Source organism: Watersipora subatra, chromosome 1 (genome assembly GCF_963576615.1).
Source record: "Watersipora subatra chromosome 1, tzWatSuba1.1, whole genome shotgun sequence".
Classification (NCBI taxonomy): domain Eukaryota; kingdom Metazoa; phylum Bryozoa; class Gymnolaemata; order Cheilostomatida; family Watersiporidae; genus Watersipora; species Watersipora subatra.
In genome coordinates this window covers 77,229,698-77,252,851 of record NC_088708.1, presented here as the reverse complement: position 1 = coordinate 77,252,851, position 23,154 = coordinate 77,229,698, and the positions used below count along the sequence as shown (strand labels likewise).

Sequence of the window (23,154 nt, the reverse complement as noted above, 5' to 3'; positions counted from 1 at the left end):
TACATATAAGCCGACTCTCGAAAAACGGCCCTGAAGTCAACTAATTTATAACAACTCGCATATAAGCCGACCTTAAAAATTGATACACGCCGCATCTATCGGAGCAAAAGGTTGCGGAAATAGAGCGACTTCTGCAAGCTTAGTACAAAACGTTTCTGATTGGTGAGTAGTTGGATAATTAGCGTATCGTGTCTCCGCCTAAGCAAGAGGAAATGATCACGTTTGTGTGGAGCTTAAGGAAAACATGTTTGCATCTTACTTTGACCATTGTTTCGCTTTTCTAAAGCAAATTTTTATAGCTAGTTGTTCTTCGCAATGATCAGGCGCATTACAGTTATGCATTTTTCACAAATTGTAGATCAATGGACTTCATATGATTATCTATTGGGCGATAGAACAAGTGACGGTAAGTATTTATTTTTAACAGTAATAATAATGACGTAAGCTTTAGTAATAGTGGTAACTCGTCTGACTCTGAACACGCTCAACTTGTCCACAATAGTATGAAGAGGACAAAAAGTGTCCAAACTGATTCCACAACACAATTGTGACCTTTTTATGGCATCGGATGATGTACAATTTTATGCTAATTAATTTGGTCCAATGTTATGATAACTTATATGCGCCAATTTCAAATATTCTTTTACCGTATATTTGTCTCCATAAAAATGTATTTGGTGGCGAAGGAGTTAATTATAGTGGTAATCATTATTGTTGTTTTACTTTTAATAATAAAGTTAGGTTAATAAAGGTTCGAGTTGTAGTTGTTAAAATTACCATCTCATAACGTCATTAGTTTGCTGTCAATAAGAGATGTGAGCGAATAAGCTGGATCCCTAAGTTTTAAAAAAGATTTGTGTGTTCTAGAATCGGTTTATATGTGGGGATATGTGGTAATATAAAATACAAAAGGACAAATTGTTACGATGCCGTATTTGCTGTATCGTATCTAGTTTACACTTTGCACAAACCTATGGTAAAAGGAATGATAACAAATTAAGTCACTTGATCAACTGCTCCTCACTGATCTGTTCCATCTGCCATGAAAATTCCAACTTATCCACAACTGAGAGCCTCTCAGTTCATAATACCAAACAGAAAGCATAATTTAGGAAACATTATTGCAAAGCAAATACTTGAAAGCAAAGCTTTAGCTAAGAGAAGCAAACAAAGATGGTTTCTCATAACCCGACTGGTCAACAATGTTTTTATTTATTGCATTCAGCGTGTATCTTTTTAGCAACACATAGACCATATTATGATAGACCATATTATGATAGACCATATTATGATAGACCATAGACCATATACCATATTATGATAGACCATATTATGATAGACCATATTATGATAGACCATATTATGATAGACCATATTATGATAGACCATATTATGATAGACCATATTATGATAGACCATAGACATATACCATATTATTATAGACCATAGACATAGACCATATTATGATAGACCATATTATGATAGACCATAGACATATACCATATTATTATAGACCATAGACATAGACCATATTATGATAGACCATAGACCATATTATGATAGACCATATTATGATAGACCATAGACATATACCATATTATGCAGCGGTGTTCAAATTTACTTCAAACAATCTCTTGTGCAATTTCCATAAGTGTTTGGATGTACATTTGCTGCTAGCTGAGAGCCAGAGCCATATAGATAGTGTCAGACATCCTACCTCTAAATTACTATAATCTTTGTCTTTTACTAAAAATGAAGACCTTGCAATAAGATACAAACTGCATAACTACATGTATTAGAAGGAATATTATTTGTCTAAATAGTCCCTGACTAAGGGCTGGTCTATTGCCAAAGGAGATCCTGCCAGTGTGTATGATAGGCTGAGTGTGAGAAGATGCGCTCTGTGTCGTAATGGTTTACTCTGTTGCCACAGAAGGTAAAACCATATGCCATTAGCTGCTTTTTGTTCATTCAAAATTGTAATGCTTTTATGCTAAAGCACTTTTGAAATTTACTATTGCGAATATAATTTCTCAAATTAATATGAGAAGGTAACTCCAAATTACCAGATGCACTTCATTACATCTTTAAGAGATTAGATAAATCAATGCAAGTTACAAGTACCTTACCTCCCACCCTCGCTGACTCTTGCTCGTCTTGGCATGTCATATCTACTCTCCCTTCCTTTTCTCTGCCTCGGCACATTCTCAATGCTTTTTGATTTTCGGTAATGAGTGGGTCTGTCAAGATAATCAACTTCTTCTTGGTCACTTTCGGGCGGAGTGCCAGGCGGAGTGCGCGGCCCTGGTCCGGGAGGAGTACTCGGTCCAGACACAGAATGATGAGGTCTATCTGGAGGAGTGGCAGACCTTGACCTCGGGCTAGCTGGACTGGCAGGGCACGGCTCAGGAGGTGTACACGGTCCAGCTGAAGATAGCTGGTGTGTGTCAATGAGAGAATTTCTTTCAGGATCATCTGGAGGGGTCCGGGGTCCAGACCATGACAAATTGGAAGAGCCAAGCTCAAATCTGGCAAATATGCGCACAACCATCGGGGCTATGTGTAAAATGTTCTATCGCCATAAGAATAACACGAAAAAACCCAAACAACAATAAATCACTATAAAAAGAAGAAATGAGTAGAATAACCTAGCTAACCTGCTCTCAGGATTGGTGAGAGATAGAGAAGAATGAAGAGGTTCATCTCTGAGAGGCGTGGTAGACCTGTCCGAAGCTGGCGAGTAGCCCGAGTACCCTACATCAGTTGCCCTACTACTATCTCTTTCAGACAGATCCTTTGATCGTTTCCTTTTAAACATTAGCAGTAGAAAATGCATTCAAACACGAGTGCAATTCAGTGACAAGGCAAAACTCAAGAATGCCACACTAGAATTCACGAAACCAGTAAAGAACCATCCTTAAAAATTAACTGATTAGCAAAGTAAATACATCACTTTTTCAGAAGACACGATTATGGCTGTAAATGAGAGCTCACAAGATTAGTCAGCATCACTTGTCTACTATTCCAAATAACTAAGTCTCATGAAAACTACATGTAAAATCCTACCCAACTTCCTTAGTTTTGCCGGATGCAGTCTTGGAATACGCAGGGAGGTCTTGCGATAAACTTTGTCGACTGCTGATGGGGCTGAGACCGCTTAGACTGGGTGCCTGAGTGTCTCGCTCTCGGCTTGTTACACTTACTGAAGTCGACTGCAAATCATACAAAACGCAACACTATATGGATCGCCTACTACCAGGTAGTACAGAATGTATGCGATATACGAAATGGCTCACTTATGGCAGAGACTGTTTTTGTCATTTTATTTTGAGCAAGTTATTGTTTTTGGATAAATTCTCAATAATTTGATATCCACAGATGTATAAACTGGAGATTAGTGAAAATTATTGCATACAGACAACTAGTTCAATCTAGTTTACGATGGAAAAGATTTAAAGCATGAAATGTTTTGTTCACTGTCACTGTTTTTAACAGAGACCTTGGTTATGATTACTAATGTTCATCAAAATGCTGGTGATCTATTACTAACCTAATTTCTTTTATTGCATCTTATTAAAGAGCTTAAGCTTATAATGTGTTAAGTTTATGTTCTGTTAAGTCTATATGGTGTTAAGTCTATATGGTGTTAAGTCTATATGGTGTTAAGTCTACATGGTGTTAAGTCTATATGGTGTTAAGTCTATATGGTGTTAAGTCTATATGGTGTTAAGGCTATATGGTGTTAAGTCAATGATGTGTTAAGTCAATATGTCGTTAAGTCTATATGGTGTTAAGTCTATATGGTGTTAAGTCTATATGGTGTTAAGTCTATATGGTGTTAAGTCTAGGTTGTATTAACCTACGCAGTGTTAGCCTACGCTGTGTAGTTATTGTGGAGACAACTTGAAAATGAGAGAAGCTTATAATCAATCAGTTTAAATTATTTGTCACATAACAAGTTTAAATACAATTCATATGACAATGTGGAATTTGCCAATTTTAAATACTTAAACTGAGCATCATAAATAAAGATAAAATAATTCATTTGTTTTAATGCCGCATATAATTCCCTGAGGTATTTATAGCTAAGCATTTCATGTGTGGAATAAATTAAATGAAACACAATGTGTTCTTATAAGAATAGTTGCTCCAGCAAACATGTTTCGATACGAAAATTTTTTTAGAACGGATTGAGTCTCTACTGCATCATGACTGAGAAGATACAACTTTCAGAATAGGCATGCGAGGTGAGCTCACATGAGGTGGCTCGGGCAGTAGGAGTGATGGTCTGAGAAGAGAGTACTTACTCTGACACTGCTTCGACCGGGTGAGAATTCTTTAGTGAGCGGTGTTAGTCTCGCCTCTCGCTGCCTAGCACGAGCCTCCTTCACAGCGCTGCCAGACTGTCTCGAACTTGGCCCATCAAGGATGCTCTCTAATCGCATCTCTTGATTTTTTTTCTCCAACTTATCCCTCAGTTTCGTGTCTTTTTGCAAAAACTCATCAACCTAAAATTTTAAAGTCATAGTCATTGCGATTGCGTGCCTAAAAAAGACAAACAAGAATTGCAATCACCATTTGACTAGACTGCAGGAACATGCTGTATTTGTGAATCAAAGATTGCAAGTTGGATATTGCGCACCTTTTTTAGTAGCAGTTCTCTTGTAGCCTGTGATTCTTTGCTAGATGACGTCCCCTGGCTCAGAACAGAGTCTACCAACGATGTCACTCGTGTTAGTTCTGCTATCGTCTTATAATTTGATACACGAATCGTCTTTGTAGAGCTAGACTTTTTGGGTGTGCCAGAAGCACTGTCAGTCAGCTGGGAAGCGGTAGGCGAGGTGAGTGTATCATTTTCTTGACTCGATACAGCAAGCCTTTGCTCATCTGATCTAGGTACATTCTTCAAGACAGAGTCACCTTTTTCTGGCTCAGCATTGGGTTCCACCAGAGACTTTGACGAGCTATAAACTGAATCTGATGCTTTCAACCAATCAGCTGTCTTGCGAAGAGATTCGGATGCACCAAAAGATGACCTGGGGGACAGCATTTCTAAATTCGACTTCGAGGGAGACAAAGACTCAACCGATGAAGCGCCTGGTGAGGGGGAACGAACTAGGTCTGGCTTGGCCGATGCGGGCTGTCCAGGTGGGGATGGCTTTTGTTCCGCCTGAGCCTGTTTTTTCTTTAATCTATATGCTTCAAGGGAGAGCTGCTTCTTCTGTGGCTGCTGAACAGCCTGGGCCGCAACATCTGTGCTTGGAGCTACCGCTATCTGTGGCTCAGAAACAGTAGTTTTCTCTTCAGCCTCTCCTTTATCTTCCACTTCATCATTGGCACTAAGAGTGAGAGGCGAGGCCTCTTTGGGCGATGAGACTGAAGGTTCCCTTGCTGGCGAGGAGCATGGAGAGATATCTTCTATGGCAGAGGTAACTACAGAGTATTTTGCGGAAGCTTCAACCGGAGTTGTGTCGACAGCGGATGAACTATTCTTGTTCACCTCTTCTGATGCACTGCTGCAAGCGGCAGGAGAGGTTCCGGAACTCGTGCTAGCCTTTATGATAGTAGAGTGACTAGATTGGGTAGACTGAGGAAGAGTGGATGAATCTGAGCACGCGGTGCTGTCATCTGGTGACTGCTCACCAATATCCACAGAGTCAGCTGATTGACTAGTCATAGCAGACTCAATTGATGAGCGGTGTATAGTGCCTGTATCATCAGAAACTGGGGCTGCTGTACTATCATCATCCAATGATTGCTCAATAGAGGTAGGTGCCATGTCCAATTGGCCATCAATTGACTGAGCTTCTAATAATACGGTGGTCACGACTGTTGTACTCTCTTCATCCCCCGCTGTCGGTGTGCTTACAGTCACAGATGCCTGGTTTTCTGTATCTTCTACCCCGTCATTCCCTTCATGTTCTACTGGAACAACATCTTTTGAATTCTTATCAACCTTCTCAATAGAGCTAGCGGCTGAACTGGTGGGTACCAAGCATTGCTCATGAGGTCTGTTGAGAGGTAAAGCAAGCGAATGAGTATCTAAGCCTGTAGTCTTGGATGACTGAGCTGTCATAAGCATAGAAGTACTCGTAAGAGATAAAGATCGCAATCCAGGACTACAAAGTTCCACATCAGTATCAGCTTCATAATCTTCGGCAGTTGAGTTTCTTGGTACCTGGATGGCTTTGGCATGTTCTGGCTGGTTGGCAGGTGAAGGTGAAAGTTTCCCTGGACCTTCCTAAAGAACAAATCCAATGTCAGCGAATTACAACCTATGGCATTCCATAGCACAGTCAGCTTGTTTAACAAAAAGCAAGGGAAGTAATCCCTAGTCATAAAGTCGGCAACTCGAAGAGAAGCGTAATAACCAAGACTGAGTTTTGTTACAATCATGAATGTGAGGGACCAATCAACTTTAATATCTGTATGTTAATGATGTATTTGTATGTTATTGATATATCTGTATGCTATTGATATATCTGTATGTTAATGGTATATATGCATGTTATTGGTATATCTGTATGTTAACGATATATCTGTATGTTAATGATATATCTGTATGTTATTGATATATTTGTATGTTGGCGATATATCTGTACGTTAGTAATATATCTGTATGTTAATGATGTATATGTATGTTAATTATATATCTGTATGTTAATGGTATATATGCATGTTATTGGTATATCTGTATGTTAACGATATATCTGTATGTTAATGATATATCTGTATGTTATTGATATATTTGTATGTTGGCGATATATCTGTATGTTAGTAATACATCTGTATGTTAATGATATATCTGTATGTTAGTGATACATCTGTATGTTATTGATATATCTCTAACATACAGACATATCAATAACATACAGACATATCAATAACATACAGAAATATCATTAACATACAGATATATCATTAACATACAGATATTACCAATAACATACATATATACCAATAACATACAGATACATCAATAACATACAGATATATCAATAACATACAGATATATCAATAACATACAGATATATCAATAACATACAGATATATCATTAACATACAGATATATCATTAACAAACAGATATATCACTAACATACAGATATATCGCCAACATACAGATATATCAATAACATACAGATATATCATTAACATACAGATATACCAATAACATACATATATACCAATAACATACAGATATATCAATAACATACAAATATATCAACAACATACAGATATATCAATAACATACAGATATATCATTAACATACAGATATTACCAATAACATACATATATACCAATAACATACAGATACATCAATAACATACAGATATATCAATAACATACAGATATATCAATAACATACAGATATATCAATAACATACAGATATATCATTAACATACAGATATATCATTAACAAACAGATATATCACTAACATACAGATATATCGCCAACATACAGATATATCAATAACATACAGATATATCATTAACATACAGATATATCAATAACATACAGATATATCATTAACATATATATCAATAACATACATATATATCAATAACATACAGATATATCAATAACATACAGATATATCATTAACATACATATATATCATTAACATACAGACATATCTTTAACATAAAGACATATCCCTAACATACAGACACCATAAAACCTCTCATTGAACGCCATGGCGCTATATTTTTCAACCCTTCCTCTATAGTGGCGGTCAATTGGAGGCGTCATTCAAATAGAGGCTGACAGTCTATTTTTTTCAAATGGCTCGCCAGAATTTTAGAAACATAAATTTAGCCCTATTATGGGCGAAGCGAATGTCGCCTAATTTTGCTCTTTTTCCGGTGGAGCGATATTAAGCCTTTTGGATGCAATAAATCTGCCAACTTACCTTCAACTTGTCAAAGATCTCATAATAAATGTGCATTGAGATTTTCGAGAAACATAATATAATCGAGAAATATCTCTACCAGTTGATATCTATTGCTTGCAATTGAACTGCGATGATATAGCCTGTGTCCTTCTTTGCAATTTGTTGGCCTTTTCAATTTTTATTTTATTCTAAATTTGAAGACATATTTTCATTTTATATCTATATTTAATATTGTTGAATAAAAGCCCATTGTACTCACTGATATGTTTTGCTACAGTTTGCAGCCAAAACTAGCTTTTTATGTGCAATAGAAGTGGAATTATGAGCATCGATCCATTGTAAGCCGTGTTAAGATAGCCGCAAGGATGCTTTTAAATAACATGCTATAAATCTGCATATTTATAAGTTATAAAATAATAATCTATCAAATGATACAAATATATATTCATGAACAAGTGATATAAACAAACCATACTTATATTACATGCAGGAACAAAAAATAACGTTCTTAAAACTAAAATATTTCCATCGTTTGCTCCGATAGCCGCATTCTGATTGTTGTTTTCGATGGAACGAACATCTTCTAGTTGTTGAATACCTTCCACAATATCTTCTGGCCTCAACTTTTTTCTGCACTGCTGATCTAGTCGATATTAGTGTCCAAACAATTTTTTGGCAGAGCAAAACTTTGACGCGCTGCATTTAGCACCAATGCAACACGTAAAAGTCTGCTCATGAAACGTAACCTTTGGTCAAAAACTGGCAAACCGGTTTTTATATGCATGTCCTTCGGAGTATTAGGACCGCGTTAAACAAGGAACTACTATTAGCCTGAGACAGTTAGTAGTTATTTCTATGGCGTTGCTTTCAAAGTTCTGCCCATCTACCATCGTAAATTTGAATCGTTTTTTATAAATGTACATGTATCAGGACTACATTAAACAAGGAACCACTATTAGCCTGAGACGGCAATTCTTTCTATAGCTTTGCTTTAAAAGTTCATCTACCACCGTAAATTTAAACCGTTTTTTATATATGTACGCTACTTCGAAGTAAAAAGACCGTGTTAAACTGAGAACTATTACTAGCCTGAGACAGTTATTGATCATTTTTATGGTGTTGCTTTCAAAGTTTTAATAAAAAAACAAAAAGCTTTGGAATTGGACAACGAGAGAATTAATTGTTATTAATATAAACAATTTATTATTAATACGATTTTGTGGACACTCTTCTCCTGATCAGCTGATAATATGGGCTCGTAAAGATCAAATAATGTCAAAGTGGAGGTCAAATGGAGGTGATGTTTAATTGGAGGGGCCGATGTATTTTTTAACTCTTCTCTCAGGGTGGCGGTTAATTGGAGGTGGCATTTAAATAGAGGTGGCATTCAATTAGAGGTTTTACGGTATATCATTAATATACAGATATATCAATAACATACAGATATATCAATAACATACAGATATATCTCTAACGTACAAACATATTAACAACATACAGATACATCATTAACACACAGATATATCATTAACATACAGATATATCAACAACATACAGATATATTACCAACATACAGATATATCACTAACATACAGATATATCAATAACATACAGATATAACACCAACATAACAGATGCATCATTAACACAGATATATCACTAGCATAACAGATATAACAATAACATAACAGATAAATCACACTAACACCTTGTGATAGACATGTCACTCACAAATAAATCATCACTTATATCTTGTGATGGTTATGTCCCATACAGAAAAATAGCACTATATCATGAAACCAGAAAAATATTAGCATTCAATGTTCTTTGAAATAGATGTGACACGAAAACTATGGCAACCTTAAAGAAAATGTCTGATAAAAGAACATGACCTCAAACTATGACAACGTGAATGAAAGTGTCTGATAAAAGAAAATGACCTCAAACTATGACAACCTTAAAGAAAGTGTCTGATAAAAGAACATGACCTCATACATGACCTCATACATGACCTCAAACAATAATAAAAAATCTCACTTCACTCCCTTGACTGATGGGTGAATATGGAGTAACCGGCTCGAGAGTTGGTAACCTGGCAATAATTGAAGCTGGTTGTTGATTGGATGACTCCGAGGGTTGTGCCACCGAGTGCTGCAGCCCCGTATTCTCCACAGTTACCGGTCTGACTGTTGATGCTTGCTGATGGACCCCATCGAGCATTAGGGGAGAACTGGACGCCTCACAAACCTGTTTAACAAATTTATTGGGATCATCACTAGCCGAGAATCGTTTCATTTGACTAGACATTGAATGTTAGCAAAACCGAGTCACAAGTTGCCCCCAACCTACCTGACTAGATGACACTGCAACCGAAGATGAATTTTCAATTGAGTCACTGATGATTTGCGTTTTAGCCATTTCATTCTTGTATCTTCGCTCAAGCAGTGTAATCTACACAAAGATGAAAATAGGTAATATACACAAAAGTAGATGAAAGTAACTAATCTACATTGAGAAAGGTGAAAATGAAAAGTCTTAACAAATTTTTAAAATAAAGTGCACTCTGATGACATGTTAAAATTTAGGTATAAGAAGTAGTCAAAGAGTTGAGCAATGACGATGAATGAAAAGCATTATGCAAACAGGTATTACCTAAAGCCTTTTACATTGAATACCACTTTTACCTCCGCATTTACTTCTGTAACCTGCCGCCTGAGCTTCCGGTACCGTGAATAGCCAAGCTTAAACTCATTGAACAGGTAATCCTTCTGCTGCTGTACGGAGGAAGAGACATCCGGGTCTGCAAGTTTGCCTTGACTCTCCCAGACACCTAGCAATCGTTCTTGTTCCTGTATTAAGAAAAGTCGATTGCTCCCCCAAATCAGTTGACAATACGTAAACAAGGGCGCAGGTAAGATGTCTGAAAGTCTACGAACTGAAATGAAGTTAGCGGGATGGTGTTACTCTTGCACAAGATCAGGGTTGAAGACTGCGATTAATAGCTAAGTCACAATATTAATGAACGAGCCACAGCCTGGTATACACAAGTCTTGTTCACATACAACTAAAGTTCTAAAGTTCTATAGTACGCATATATTTCATTGCTAAGTAAGCATAATGCATCATCAATTTATTGGTCAATTTTTCATACGAACGAGATTGTCTTCCAAGTTGTCCTTTGAGTATTAAAACTGACCTGAGAATTGAAAGCTGAACACAGTAAAATGAAATATTCTCACATGAGCTGCGATGAACATGTGTCTATGAACATGTGTCTATGAACATGTGTCTACGAGCACGTGTCTACGAGCACGTGTCTATGAACATGTGTCTACGAGCATGTGTCTATGAACATGTGTCTACGAGCACGTGTCTATGAACATTTGTCTATGAACATGTGTCTACGAGCACGTGCTTAAGCGGAACATACCTCCTGTAAATACGCATTATATGTAGCCAGAGACTCTGCTTTCTTCTTGAGATTACTATTGTTTTGGACCATCTCCTTTGCTTCTCGTATGAACACATCAGAAGAATGTGACATACCCAGTTCGGTAGCACGCTTTTTAAAATTGTCTAGAAAAGCAAAACAATTTATTTGAACGGCTCAATCTGACTGAAAGCATACAATGACGAGCCTTGCTTTATCAACTAATCTGTAAGCAGAGAGCCATTCAACAGTATCTATTCTTAGTTTGTTCATGCCTCGTTATAGGCCTTGAACCAACACACAGGATATTTATTACAGCATTTTAGTTTCATTCACTGCTTAAAATTGCTCCAGTTTAAATAGACTTCAATGCATTTGAATGATAGTGAAATATGTCCCATATAAGTAGCTGATGGGAGGCTGAAATTTCCGTTTTATTTCAAGAATGAAGTGCGCAGCAACAGGTCTACACATTTATGAGCAAATTCCAAGTCAGCCAACTATTTTAATCCACCGGTATGAGCTAGTGAAAAATAAATTAAGGGTTTGCATATGCACACACCATGAGTTGCATCTGCACACACCATGAGTTGCATCTGCACACACCATGAGTTGCATCTGCACACACCATGAGTTGCATCTGCACACACCATGAGTTGCATCTCTTTTTCAGGTACAATATTATCATCATAAGTTTTTCTGTATACTAAATAACATGAGCTCCTAGATGCTCCTTGTCTAAATTAAACTTCTTTAATTTCATGACCATTTTTGCTGAATCACCTGAAGCCTGTGTTATTGTATGATATGTTGTTATGGCGTGACACGTTGTGTTATGGTGTGAGTTATGGTCTGAGAGATTGTGTAATGGTTTGACATGTTATAATACGGTGTGATATGTTGTGTTATGGTGTGTTATGTTGTGTTATGGTGTGTTATGTTGTATTATGGTGTGACATGTTGTGTTACGGTGTGATATGTTGTGTTATGGTGTGACATGTATTATGGTGTGACATGTGGTATTATTGTGTGACATGTTGTGTTACGTGACATGTTGTGTGACATGTTGTGTTACGGTGTGACACGTTGTGTTATGGTGTGAGTTATGGTCTGAGAGATTGTGTAATGATTTGACCTGTTATGATACGGTGTGATATGTTGTGTTATGGTGTGTTATGTTGTATTATGGTGTGACATGTTGTATTACGATGTGATATGTTGTGTTATGGTGTGACGTGTTGTATTATGGTGTGACATGTGGTATTATTGTGTGACATGTTGTGTTACGTGACATGTTGTGTTACGGTGTGATATGTTGTGTTATGGTGTGTTATGTTGTACAAGTTTTTCTGTATACTAATAACATGAGCTCCTAGATGCTCCTTGTCTAAATTAAACTTCTTTAATTTCATGACAATTTTTGCTGAATCACCTGAAGCCTGTGTTATTGTATGATATGTTGTTATGGTGTGACACGTTGTGTTATGGTGTGAGTTATGGTCTGAGAGATTGTGTAATGGTTTGACATGTTGTGTTTCGGTGTGATATGCTGTGTTATGGTGTGTTATGTTGCGTTATGGTGTGACATGTTGTGACACGTTGTGTTATGGTGTGACATGCTGTGTTATGATGTGACATGTTGTGTTAGGGTGTGACATGTTGTATTATTGTGTGACATGTTGTGTTATGGTGTGATATGCTGTACTTTAAAAATCAGCAGCGGTTACAACTGATTAGGTTGCAATGAAATATTCAAATACAGCACAAGCAGTTCACATTTCCAACGGGTCTGTACATATGATGACAGACAAACCTCTTAAAGTGTTCAGCAAACAACATATGATATTACTAAGGCACATAACATAGAACAAGACATGAAGATAAGCTTGGTTTTAGCATAGATGATGAGAAGAGGTTGTCTCCTAATTCTTTTACTACCTAGTTGATTTATTTACCGGGAGATATATATATATTTCTCAAAGTCCATGTCTGTATTCAGGCTATAGATCTTAAAATCTTGATATTAAAAATTTCGCGTTGTGATGGTTTTGAACTCGCGACTAGTTCCGTGAACGCATTAACAACCTTCTTATCTGGACGCACTACCACTGAGCTAGCGTGCCATAGTGATAAAATCTGTTTGCATATAACGTATACACCACGCGCGTATTAATTATTTTTGCCTCGTGTCCACGAGTTACGATGCTCCTGTTCGGAAATATTGTGGGATATAAGTATGTGCAACGCGATGCTTATTCGTCTTTTTCGTTAAAGCTACTAGTTTATCTCAAACTTGAAAACTGGCGATTTTTGTCCTGATTATATACGTTGAATCGACATTTCGTAGTTTACATACTTGCTATTTATTTTACATCTACATTTAGTTTGTTACTAATTCATTCCAGCTGCTCAGAAGACTTTTTCCCAGCTACATTATGTTTTTTGGATTGAGATTTGGTACCTTGCGTTCCACAATCATTAAATATGAACAAAATCTTTGTTCGTTTAAAAAATATTTAACGTTATTTCTTTTATTTAAAATTAAAACATCTTGGTTTGTATGAATATTTTCCATTTTGTTATTTATCATTTATTTTAATAGCGATATAGTATATTAACAAGCGCAATTTCCTTTCCTCAACAGCCAAATGTTTCGTTCGTTAAACTTCGTTCGCTTTGTGTATTAGCTTACACATCTTTCATTCTAAACGTAATCAATTAGCAATTTGTAATCATTTTTACATTTTACAACAATCATTTGTAAGATTAATGTAAGATTATCTGTAAGATTTATCGTTAGCATCAGTTATTCCTCACTCTCTTATATTTACATACATTTACATACTTTGAGAAATATATATAGGTAGATATATTTACATTCTATTATTACATTTATACACTTGGTATAACTTTTGAAGTTTATAACATAAGTTTTTAAAGTTTGTTGCATTATTGTTTTTATTTCAACTGGGATTTTTTTAACACAATTTGCGTATAATATCTGTTTGAAGTTTAACCGTTATTCCTCTTTCTATCACTGTTATTATTACTTAGTTTCCAATTGTTATTATTAATATTAATTTTTCATTCAACCATTTTTGGCAGACATTGTTCTAATAAAAAATTCAACTACAAAATACTACCATATTCTGTCATATTTTTTTATTAATCTGTTAAATACATGTATTCTCAGAAGCTACACATTGTCTAATGCCTCCAAAGAAAAGAACCTGTTCTGCACAAAATCATTTCCTCATGATATAAAGTTTAAAAGTTACAGTTGTTTGACAAAGTTTGAAAACCTTTACAGTTGTTTTTATTTACTTTCTTAATTTATTTCAACTACAGAAAACACTTCTCTTATGATAGTAGGTTCAAATTTAGAATGGCAAATGTTGTTATATATATTAAATGAATCAATTTTCTGGCCAAATACTTTTATTACCCAGGCATTGCCGGGTAGCACAGCTAGTAATTATATATTTGGTAGACTCTAATATTTGACAAGGGCGCATATAAATATATATCGCTAAATATAAATCGCTTTAACTTTTGAACCACACGGTCTATAAAAAAAAATTTTGATCTCAAATTAATCATCATAAAATTTTACAACAGCTGATGCCATAAAAATACCACAAATGTGTTGTAGAATGAGCCCAAACACTTTTTCAATCATTTTTCTAGCATGTCAGAGTCCGACAATTTATCAATATTATTAGTTTATGGCATTATTATAAGCGAACCAAATAAAAATAATAACTCTCAATAGTACTATTGTTCAGTAAAGATCAAAATCTATAGATCTAAGTTTAGCGAATATTTAAGGCTGTAATGCGTCTGACATGACTGGTCATTTCTAAGAAAAAATTGCGATAAAAAATACAATTTTTTGCAAAGAGAAAAAAACTACGATGAGAAAGGGTTGTAAATACATTTTATAATGGCTCAATGCACGCAGATAAATGTTTCTTTTTGTTCAAGTACAGATACGATAAGGTAATTAATTACTCTTGAATCAGAAATGATTTGTATGAAGCCTGCTAAAACCACATGCGACTTTTGGCCATACACAAAACGCTTTGCTGAGCTGTACTACACGGCCCCTGGCTAAAAACCTGGCACATCTTCATTGAGGATTTCTTCTTGCACTAATGTACTCACCAAGTCAGATAATAGAGAACTAACTCACGAAGGTCACATCTGACGCGTAGTTCGTATCTACTCACTTATATTTAAAAGTTTACTTGCAACAAAATTCACATTACAGTTATTTGATATCAAAAGATTCACCATGTTTTACTCTGCTGTGTTGTAGGTGCAAAATATATGGAAATGTGATTACAAGCTCTTGAAAGCTCAAAAACGAAGTTAATCGCCGCCATCACGAAACCGCCATAGATTGGAATCAGTTTATTTCTCTGACGTAGTCATTCCATTTGGTTATTGCTTTGACACGTGGTGTTCTCACGTGAATTGAAAGGCCAATATAAAACTTCTCGTAGCACTAGTTTATGACAAACACTTCGAGTTTTACCGAAGAGCCCGTATCAAATATAGATGTTCGGTACATTACAGTTTTGTTTCGGCTTGGTCTAATCGTCTAGTCGTAATCTGATCAAGTGACCCATACTTCCTGCCAAACAGCGCGAATAATTTCTGCACCATTTTTCGATTATCACAGGTGACCAACAGGCTCATTATGTTTAACAGAAATTGATATGTACTCCTTCGAGCTAAGGTTGAAAAACTAAATGAATTTTCATGGTAGGTTATAAGATATCAGTGCTGAAAGCCTGAAAGTGACAGCATTACAATGATGATGAAATAGACGCGTAAGAACAATAGACATGGTTTTATAGAATGCGTGAAGTATATTTGTGAAAATATTTCGGCAAATGAGGTTGCATGAAAGTGTAAACAGAAGCCATCTCGTTCAATCACGTCCCATTGGAGCCGTTTTGGAAATATTCTAATCTACGGCAGTTTCGTGATGGCTGTGATTAACTATTCGTTTTTGAGCTTTTAAAAGCTTGTCATCACATTCCCACATATTTTGCACCTACAACACAGCAGAGTAAGACATGGTGAATCTTTTGATACCAAATAACTGTAATGTGAATTTTGTTGCAAGTCAACCTTTAATACTCACAGTTATGAATAGGTTATGAATAAAAACATCCATAACCTCGCGGCCCTGTGTGGGTTTTTTTGAATTTGGACCTTTCTGCTACCTTTCTGCTTTTTTCACTTCACCATACAAACCTTATTTCACCATACAAACCTTATTTCACCATACAAACCTTACTTCAACATACAAACCTTATTTCACCATACAAACCTTATTTCACCATACAAACCTTATTTCACCGCACAAATTCAACAAAATTTTCGCCGGAGTTCAAATATGGAAGTCCATGCGTGCGCTTATTACATACGTCAAAATAACAAAGATGCCGATATTCTGTTCGCCGAAAACTTTCTCAAAACAACTGAAAGAGAGGGATACGATGACCGATTTCTCTCAGTTCAGCAATTATCGTTTGTAAAACAGTAATACTATCACTTCAAACCAGTAGCAAAGTTGGAGTTGTGATTCCTTCAAAAAGAAGGTCAGTGGTCAGACAACTTCATTTAAGTTGCTAATAAAAATCTACTGCGTTACAAAAACAGCATCGTTCGGGCTTTCTTGCCGAATTAAGTTGATAAATGTTTTAATGAGATCGGCTGAAATTATATTCCTTTAGAAAAGGTTTTAATGAGATTCGGTAAAATTATATTGAAAATGAAGTCAGAAACTAATTAGTAAAATTTTAGTGATAAAAAATTGAAATTCAGTAAAATAGTTAAAAATACATACTAAAACTTAGCTTTAGGTGTGTGTTTAATAAGCTAAACTTATTTAAAGTGTATTCAAAATTTGTTATACGTATATCTGTCTTGAAGGTAAGAACACTCTACGGTATGTACTGCACATAGCACATTGCAACATTACATTTTAATGCAGATCGTAACCAATAAATAAATACATGTACGCTAAATATACTAAAGTTCTTGTAGGTAACTATAGTTATTAAGGTTAACATACTAATTTGTTACTAATTTTTAATATGTACAGTACGTATATAAATATTTGATGGTTTTTATCAGAGGATATTTGCATTAGACAATTATTACGATTTCTATACCCCTCCATACGATTTTTTCACCAAACGATGCCAACCCTGGAACAGATTAAAATCATATCCTGAGTATGCACTGTATCTAAAAATAGAGCAAGCAAACAAGAACACTTGACTAGACCAACGTGATGAACATGGCTATCAGAGCTAACGTGATGAACATGGCTACCAGAGCTAACAAATTGAGATTGTGGGATAGAAACAGTTGTACATACTCTCGCCAACTTTGTTCAGATCCTGCACTTCAGAATTGAGGGCAGCGAGTTTCCTTTTCAGGAGCTTATTGCGGGAACGTTCGTTCTCTAGTGTCTCAAGCAAGCCAATTTTATAGTCTGGGTGGTACATACTCTTTATGTGCTGCAGGTATTGCTGCCTGCAGAAAAAAGAACCAATGTGCAGCTACTGAGACATTCACTTCAACAAGAATTGTGCCCATCAGGAAGCACACTTAAGCCACATAACATAGCTAGTCATGTTATTACATTACAAACGACCTCTAGTAATAACAAGGAGTTATAAACAACAATTTAACTAAACCTACAAAACTATAAACAAGTTCACTAGACCTATAACACTGCAAACAACAAGTTCACTAGAACTATAACACTATAAACAAGTTCACTAGAACTATAACACTATAAACAAGTTCACTAGACCTATAACACTATAAACAAGTTCACTAGAACTATAACACTATGAACAAGTTCACTAGAACTATAACACTATAAACAAGTTCACTAGACCTATAACACTATAAACAAGTTCACTAGACCTATAACACTGCAAACAACAAGTTCACTAGAACTATAACACTATAAACAAGTTCACTAGAACTATAACACTATAAACAAGTTCACTAGAACTATAACACTATAAACAAGTTCACTAGAACTATAACACTATAAACAAGTTCACTAGATCTATAACACTATAAACAAGTTCACTAGAACTATAACACTATAAACAAGTTCACTAGACCTATAACACTATAAACAAGTTCACTAGACCTATAACACCATAGATTACTCTTTCTCCTGCTGTTTTTAAATTGACTTACTTGAACTTTTCACACAGGGCCTCAACAGCCCTGATGCACCCATCAGGGAGAGTTGTGTGGCGAGCCTGTCCATTGCTGCTTTCAGACGAGTCGCCATCAGTATGAGGTTTGTCAACGCCAACACTTGCTATTGTATGCTGGTGCAACAAGTCCAGGCTGTTCACTGCCGACTTGGTTGTCAATGTGGTCGCTTTTCGACGCTGCCGAGCTGTAAGAGCAACAACTACATGTATGTCATCAACACCAATAAGGTGGCAAAGTGTTGGATGACAAAAGGCTGAAAAGAAGGAAGACCGACGTAAGTAATGACGAACTATAGCTGGTGGTCCTTAAGTGCTTTGGGAATAATAGTCTGTACCAGTCACAAAGAGATAAGTACCAGTCTCCAGACAGAAAGATATGCATGCATACCTGCTACCTGTAACATCCTCTGCCGAGAACCTCTATTTTTTACTAAGCGCTTCGTCCTTACTGGATTGGAGAGAAGAGAGTTCATAGCCTGCTGTGCCTGTGTAGATAAGGAAACTTGTATGTTATGGAAGTGCCACTCTTTTAAAAGGGTCATTTCTTGTCTGAGAGCCAAGAGTGGGCATTACAAATTCAAGTGACAGAGACAACACAACGTTAAGTTTTACAGGATATAGAGGGCAACTGAAAGGTAAGTAAAAAATACGATCAAAGTGACACGACTGAAAGGATAAGCACTAGTATGATGGCAAATCAAACAGCAACCCACTTACTGAAATGTTCTCCTCATTCAGGTTGATATATCTGGCAGCAGGGCGTCTTCTGTTAAGTGCTGGCTCGTCAAACTGCAAACGAAGCGTTAATATTTTAGAGGGTTTATAAACAGACCTCTGTCTTGAGATAAAACTAGCACGGTTCACAGGAACCACACAAAGTTTATTGGACCATGCAAAACCACATCCTGAAGAGAGATTCACTAGCAGTGAAAAGCAGGGTAGTGGGTGAAGATGGACCTTTTTAGTGTATGATGAAGTAAAACCAGCAAACAATGGCTCAATGAATGCTGGGGAACATCATCAACAAGCTCTATACTCCTCAAGAAAACACTGCAGAAAGAATACGGCAGCACTTAATCATCGTTGTTGATATATTCAATCATTAAAATAGAACTTACTGCTAGCCATGTGATACGAGTCATTAAAATAGAACTTACTGCTAGCCATGTGATATGAGGCATTAAAATAGAACTTACTACTAGCCATGTGATACAAGTCATTAAAATAGAACTTACTGCTAGCCATATGATACGAGTCATTAAAATAGAACTTACTGCTAACCATATGATATGAGGCATTAAAATAAAACTTACTACTAGCCATGTGATACGAGTCATTAAAATAGAACTTACTACTAGCCATGTGATACGAGTCATTAAAATAGAACTTACTGCTAGTCATGTGATACAAGTCATTAAAATAGAACTTACTGCTAGCCATGTGATACAAGTCATTAAAATAGAACTTACTACTAGCCATATGATACAAGTCATTAAAATAGAACTTACTACTAGCCATGTGATACGAGTCATTAAAATAGAACTTACTACTAGCCATGTGATACAAGGCATTAAAATAGAACTTACTGCTAGCCATATGATACGAGGCATTAAAATAGAACTTACTACTAGCCATATGATACGAGGCATTAAAATAGAACTTACTGCTAGCCATGTGATACAAGTCATTAAAATAGAACTTACTACTAGCCATGTGATACAAGGCATTAAAATAGAACTTCCTACTAGCCATGTGATACAAGTCATTAAAATAGAACTTACTGCTAGCCATATGATACGAGGCATTAAAATAGAACTTACTGCTAGCCATGTGATACAAGTCATTAAAATAGAACTTACTACTAGCCATGTGATACAAGTCATTAAAATAGAATTTACTACTAGCCATGTGATACAAGTCATTAAAATAGAACTTACTACTAGCCATATGATACAAGTCATTAAAATAGAACTTACTACTAGTCATGTGATACGAGTCATTAAAATAGAACTTACTACTAGCCATGTGATACAAGGCATTAAAATAGAACTTACTGCTAGCCATATGATACGAGGCATTAAAATAGAACTTACTACTAGCCATATGATACGAGGCATTAAAATACAACTTACTGCTAGCCATGTGATACAAGTCATTAAAATAGAACTTACTACTAGCCATATGATACAAGGCATTAAAATAGAACTTACTACTAGCCATGTGATACGAGTCATTAAAATAGAACTTACTGCTAGCCATATGATACGAGGCATTAAAATAGAACTTACTGCTAGCCATGTGGTACAAGTCATTAAAATAGAACTTACTGCTAGCCATATGATACGAGTCATTAAAATAGAACTTACTGCTAACCATATGATACAAGGCATTAAAATAAAACTTACTACTAGCCATGTGATACGAGGCATTAAAATAGAACTTACTACTAGCCATGTGATACGAGTCATTAAAATAGAACTTACTGCTAGCCATATGATACAAGTCATTAAAATAGAACTTACTACTAGCCATGTGATACGAGGCATTAAAATAGAACTTACTGCTAGCCATGTGATACAAGGCATTAAAATAGAACTTACTACTAGCCATGTGATACAAGGCATTAAAATAGAACTTACTACTAGCCATATGATACGAGGCATTAAAATAGAACTTACTGCTAGCCATATGATACAAGGCATTAAAATAGAACTTACTACTAGCCATGTGATACGAGTCATTAAAATAGAACTTACTGCTAGCCATATGATACGAGGCATTAAAATAGAACTTACTGCTAGCCATGTGGTACAAGTCATTAAAATAGAACTTACTGCTAGCCATATGATACGAGTCATTAAAATAGAACTTACTGCTAACCATATGATACAAGGCATTAAAATAAAACTTACTACTAGCCATGTGATACGAGGCATTAAAATAGAACTTACTACTAGCCATGTGATACGAGTCATTAAAATAGAACTTACTGCTAGCCATATGATACGAGTCATTAAAATAGAACTTACTACTAGCCATGTGATACGAGGCATTAAAATAGAACTTACTGCTAGCCATGTGATACAAGGCATTAAAATAGAACTTACTACTAGCCATGTGATACGAGTCATTAAAATAGAACTTACTACTAGCCATATGATACGAGTCATTAAAATAGAACTTACTGCTAGCCATGTGATACAAGTCATTAAAATAGAACTTACTGCTAGCCATGTGATACGAGGCATTAAAATAGAACTTACTACTAGCCATGTGATACAAGTCATTAAAATAGAACTTACTACTAGCCATGTGATACAAGTCATTAAAATAGAACTTACTACTAGCCATGTGATACGAGGCATTAAAATAGAACTTACTGCTAGCCATGTGATACAAGTCATTAAAATAGAACTTACTGCTAGCCATATGATACAAGCCATTAAAATAGAACTTACTGCTAGCCATGTGATACAAGTCATTAAAATAGAACTTACTGCTAGCCATGTGATACGAGTCATTAAAATAGAACTTACTACTAGCCATGTGATACGAGGCATTAAAATAGAACTTACTGCTAGCCATGTGATACAAGTCATTAAAATAGAACTTACTGCTAGCCATATGATACAAGCCATTAAAATAGAACTTACTGCTAGCCATGTGATACAAGTCATTAAAATAGAACTTACTGCTAGCCATATGATACAAGCCATTAAAATAGAACTTACTGCTAGCCATGTGATACAAGTCATTAAAATAGAACTTACTGCTAGCCATGTGATACAAGTCATTAAAATAGAACTTACTGCTAGCCATATGATACGAGTCATTAAAATAGAACTTACTGCTAGCCATATGATACAAGTCATTAAAATAGAACTTACTGCTAGCCATGTGATACGAGGCATTAAAATAGAACTTACTACTAGCCATGTGATACGAGTCATTAAAATAGAACTTACTACTAGCCATGTGATACAAGTCATTAAAATAGAACTTACCTTAATATTAGGATCTTTTAGGCTTTCAAAATACTTCTCCAACTAAGGACAAAAAGCAAACAAAAAGTTAAGCATGTTGCAATATTCCATATTACAATGTATTACAATGTCAACTTGAAATGAACTGGTTTTATAAATTGGTTGATGGTACCAACAGCGAAGATGCGTGTTAAGATATGACCATTCAATGCATTTTAATGTAAATAGCATACATGGATATTAGCTACACTGACAGACTTGACCTATCTGCTTTTTTTTAAACAGAAAAGCATGGAATAACAGGCATGATGAACAAAGCACAACTCCAGACAAGAAAACAAATGCATGATAGCTGCAAAAACACATGTGGAATAACTCACTATTGTCCGGTCTATGGTCTGCATGTAATAGGTAACAGGCTTGCCAGTCCAGCTCACCCCTCCACTTAAGGGAGACAACTCCTTTACCGACATAATGCTTGCTATGTCACCAAGGTTCCGGTCAGTTATACGAAAGTTAAGAGGACAAAAAGCCTTAGAAGAGACAATTTTCGCACCTTCTTTCATATTTGCAAATCTTTGCT

General features: G+C 35.8%; 1 protein-coding gene and 1 non-coding gene across 2 annotated transcripts; both read right to left on the bottom strand.

Annotated features, from left to right (window-relative positions):
- Positions 1-3,062: 3,062 nt before the first annotated feature.
- On the bottom strand, positions 3,063-23,044 carry LOC137391757 (serine-rich adhesin for platelets-like). Its single transcript, XM_068078294.1, has 13 exons — positions 22,952-23,044; positions 22,593-22,634; positions 19,306-19,377; positions 18,977-19,073; positions 18,566-18,773; positions 17,724-17,881; positions 11,327-11,472; positions 10,581-10,745; positions 10,246-10,347; positions 9,934-10,143; positions 4,643-6,241; positions 4,308-4,508; positions 3,063-3,212 (listed from the first exon to the last, which is right to left on the bottom strand). The coding sequence occupies exons 1-13, from the start codon at positions 23,042-23,044 to the stop codon at positions 3,063-3,065; spliced, it is 3,243 nt and encodes a 1,080-aa protein (XP_067934395.1).
- Positions 19,467-19,611, bottom strand: LOC137386129 (small nucleolar RNA SNORA79). The gene has a single exon (XR_010977827.1). It is a non-coding gene; the product is annotated as a small nucleolar RNA SNORA79 (small nucleolar RNA).
- Positions 23,045-23,154: the final 110 nt, after the last annotated feature.

Excerpts from the sequence above, each read along its gene's own strand:
- LOC137391757 (XM_068078294.1), bottom strand. The coding sequence starts at position 23,044 with ATGTCGGTAAAGGAGTTGTCTCCCTTAAGTGGAGGGGTGAGCTGGACT. Across the intron at positions 17,882-18,565 it reads GCCCTGTGTGAAAAGTTCAA|GCAGCAATACCTGCAGCACA; the intron begins GTAAGTCAATTT and ends TTTTTTCTGCAG. Across the intron at positions 10,144-10,245 it reads TTGCAGTGTCATCTAGTCAG|GTTTGTGAGGCGTCCAGTTC; the intron begins GTAGGTTGGGGG and ends TTTGTTAAACAG.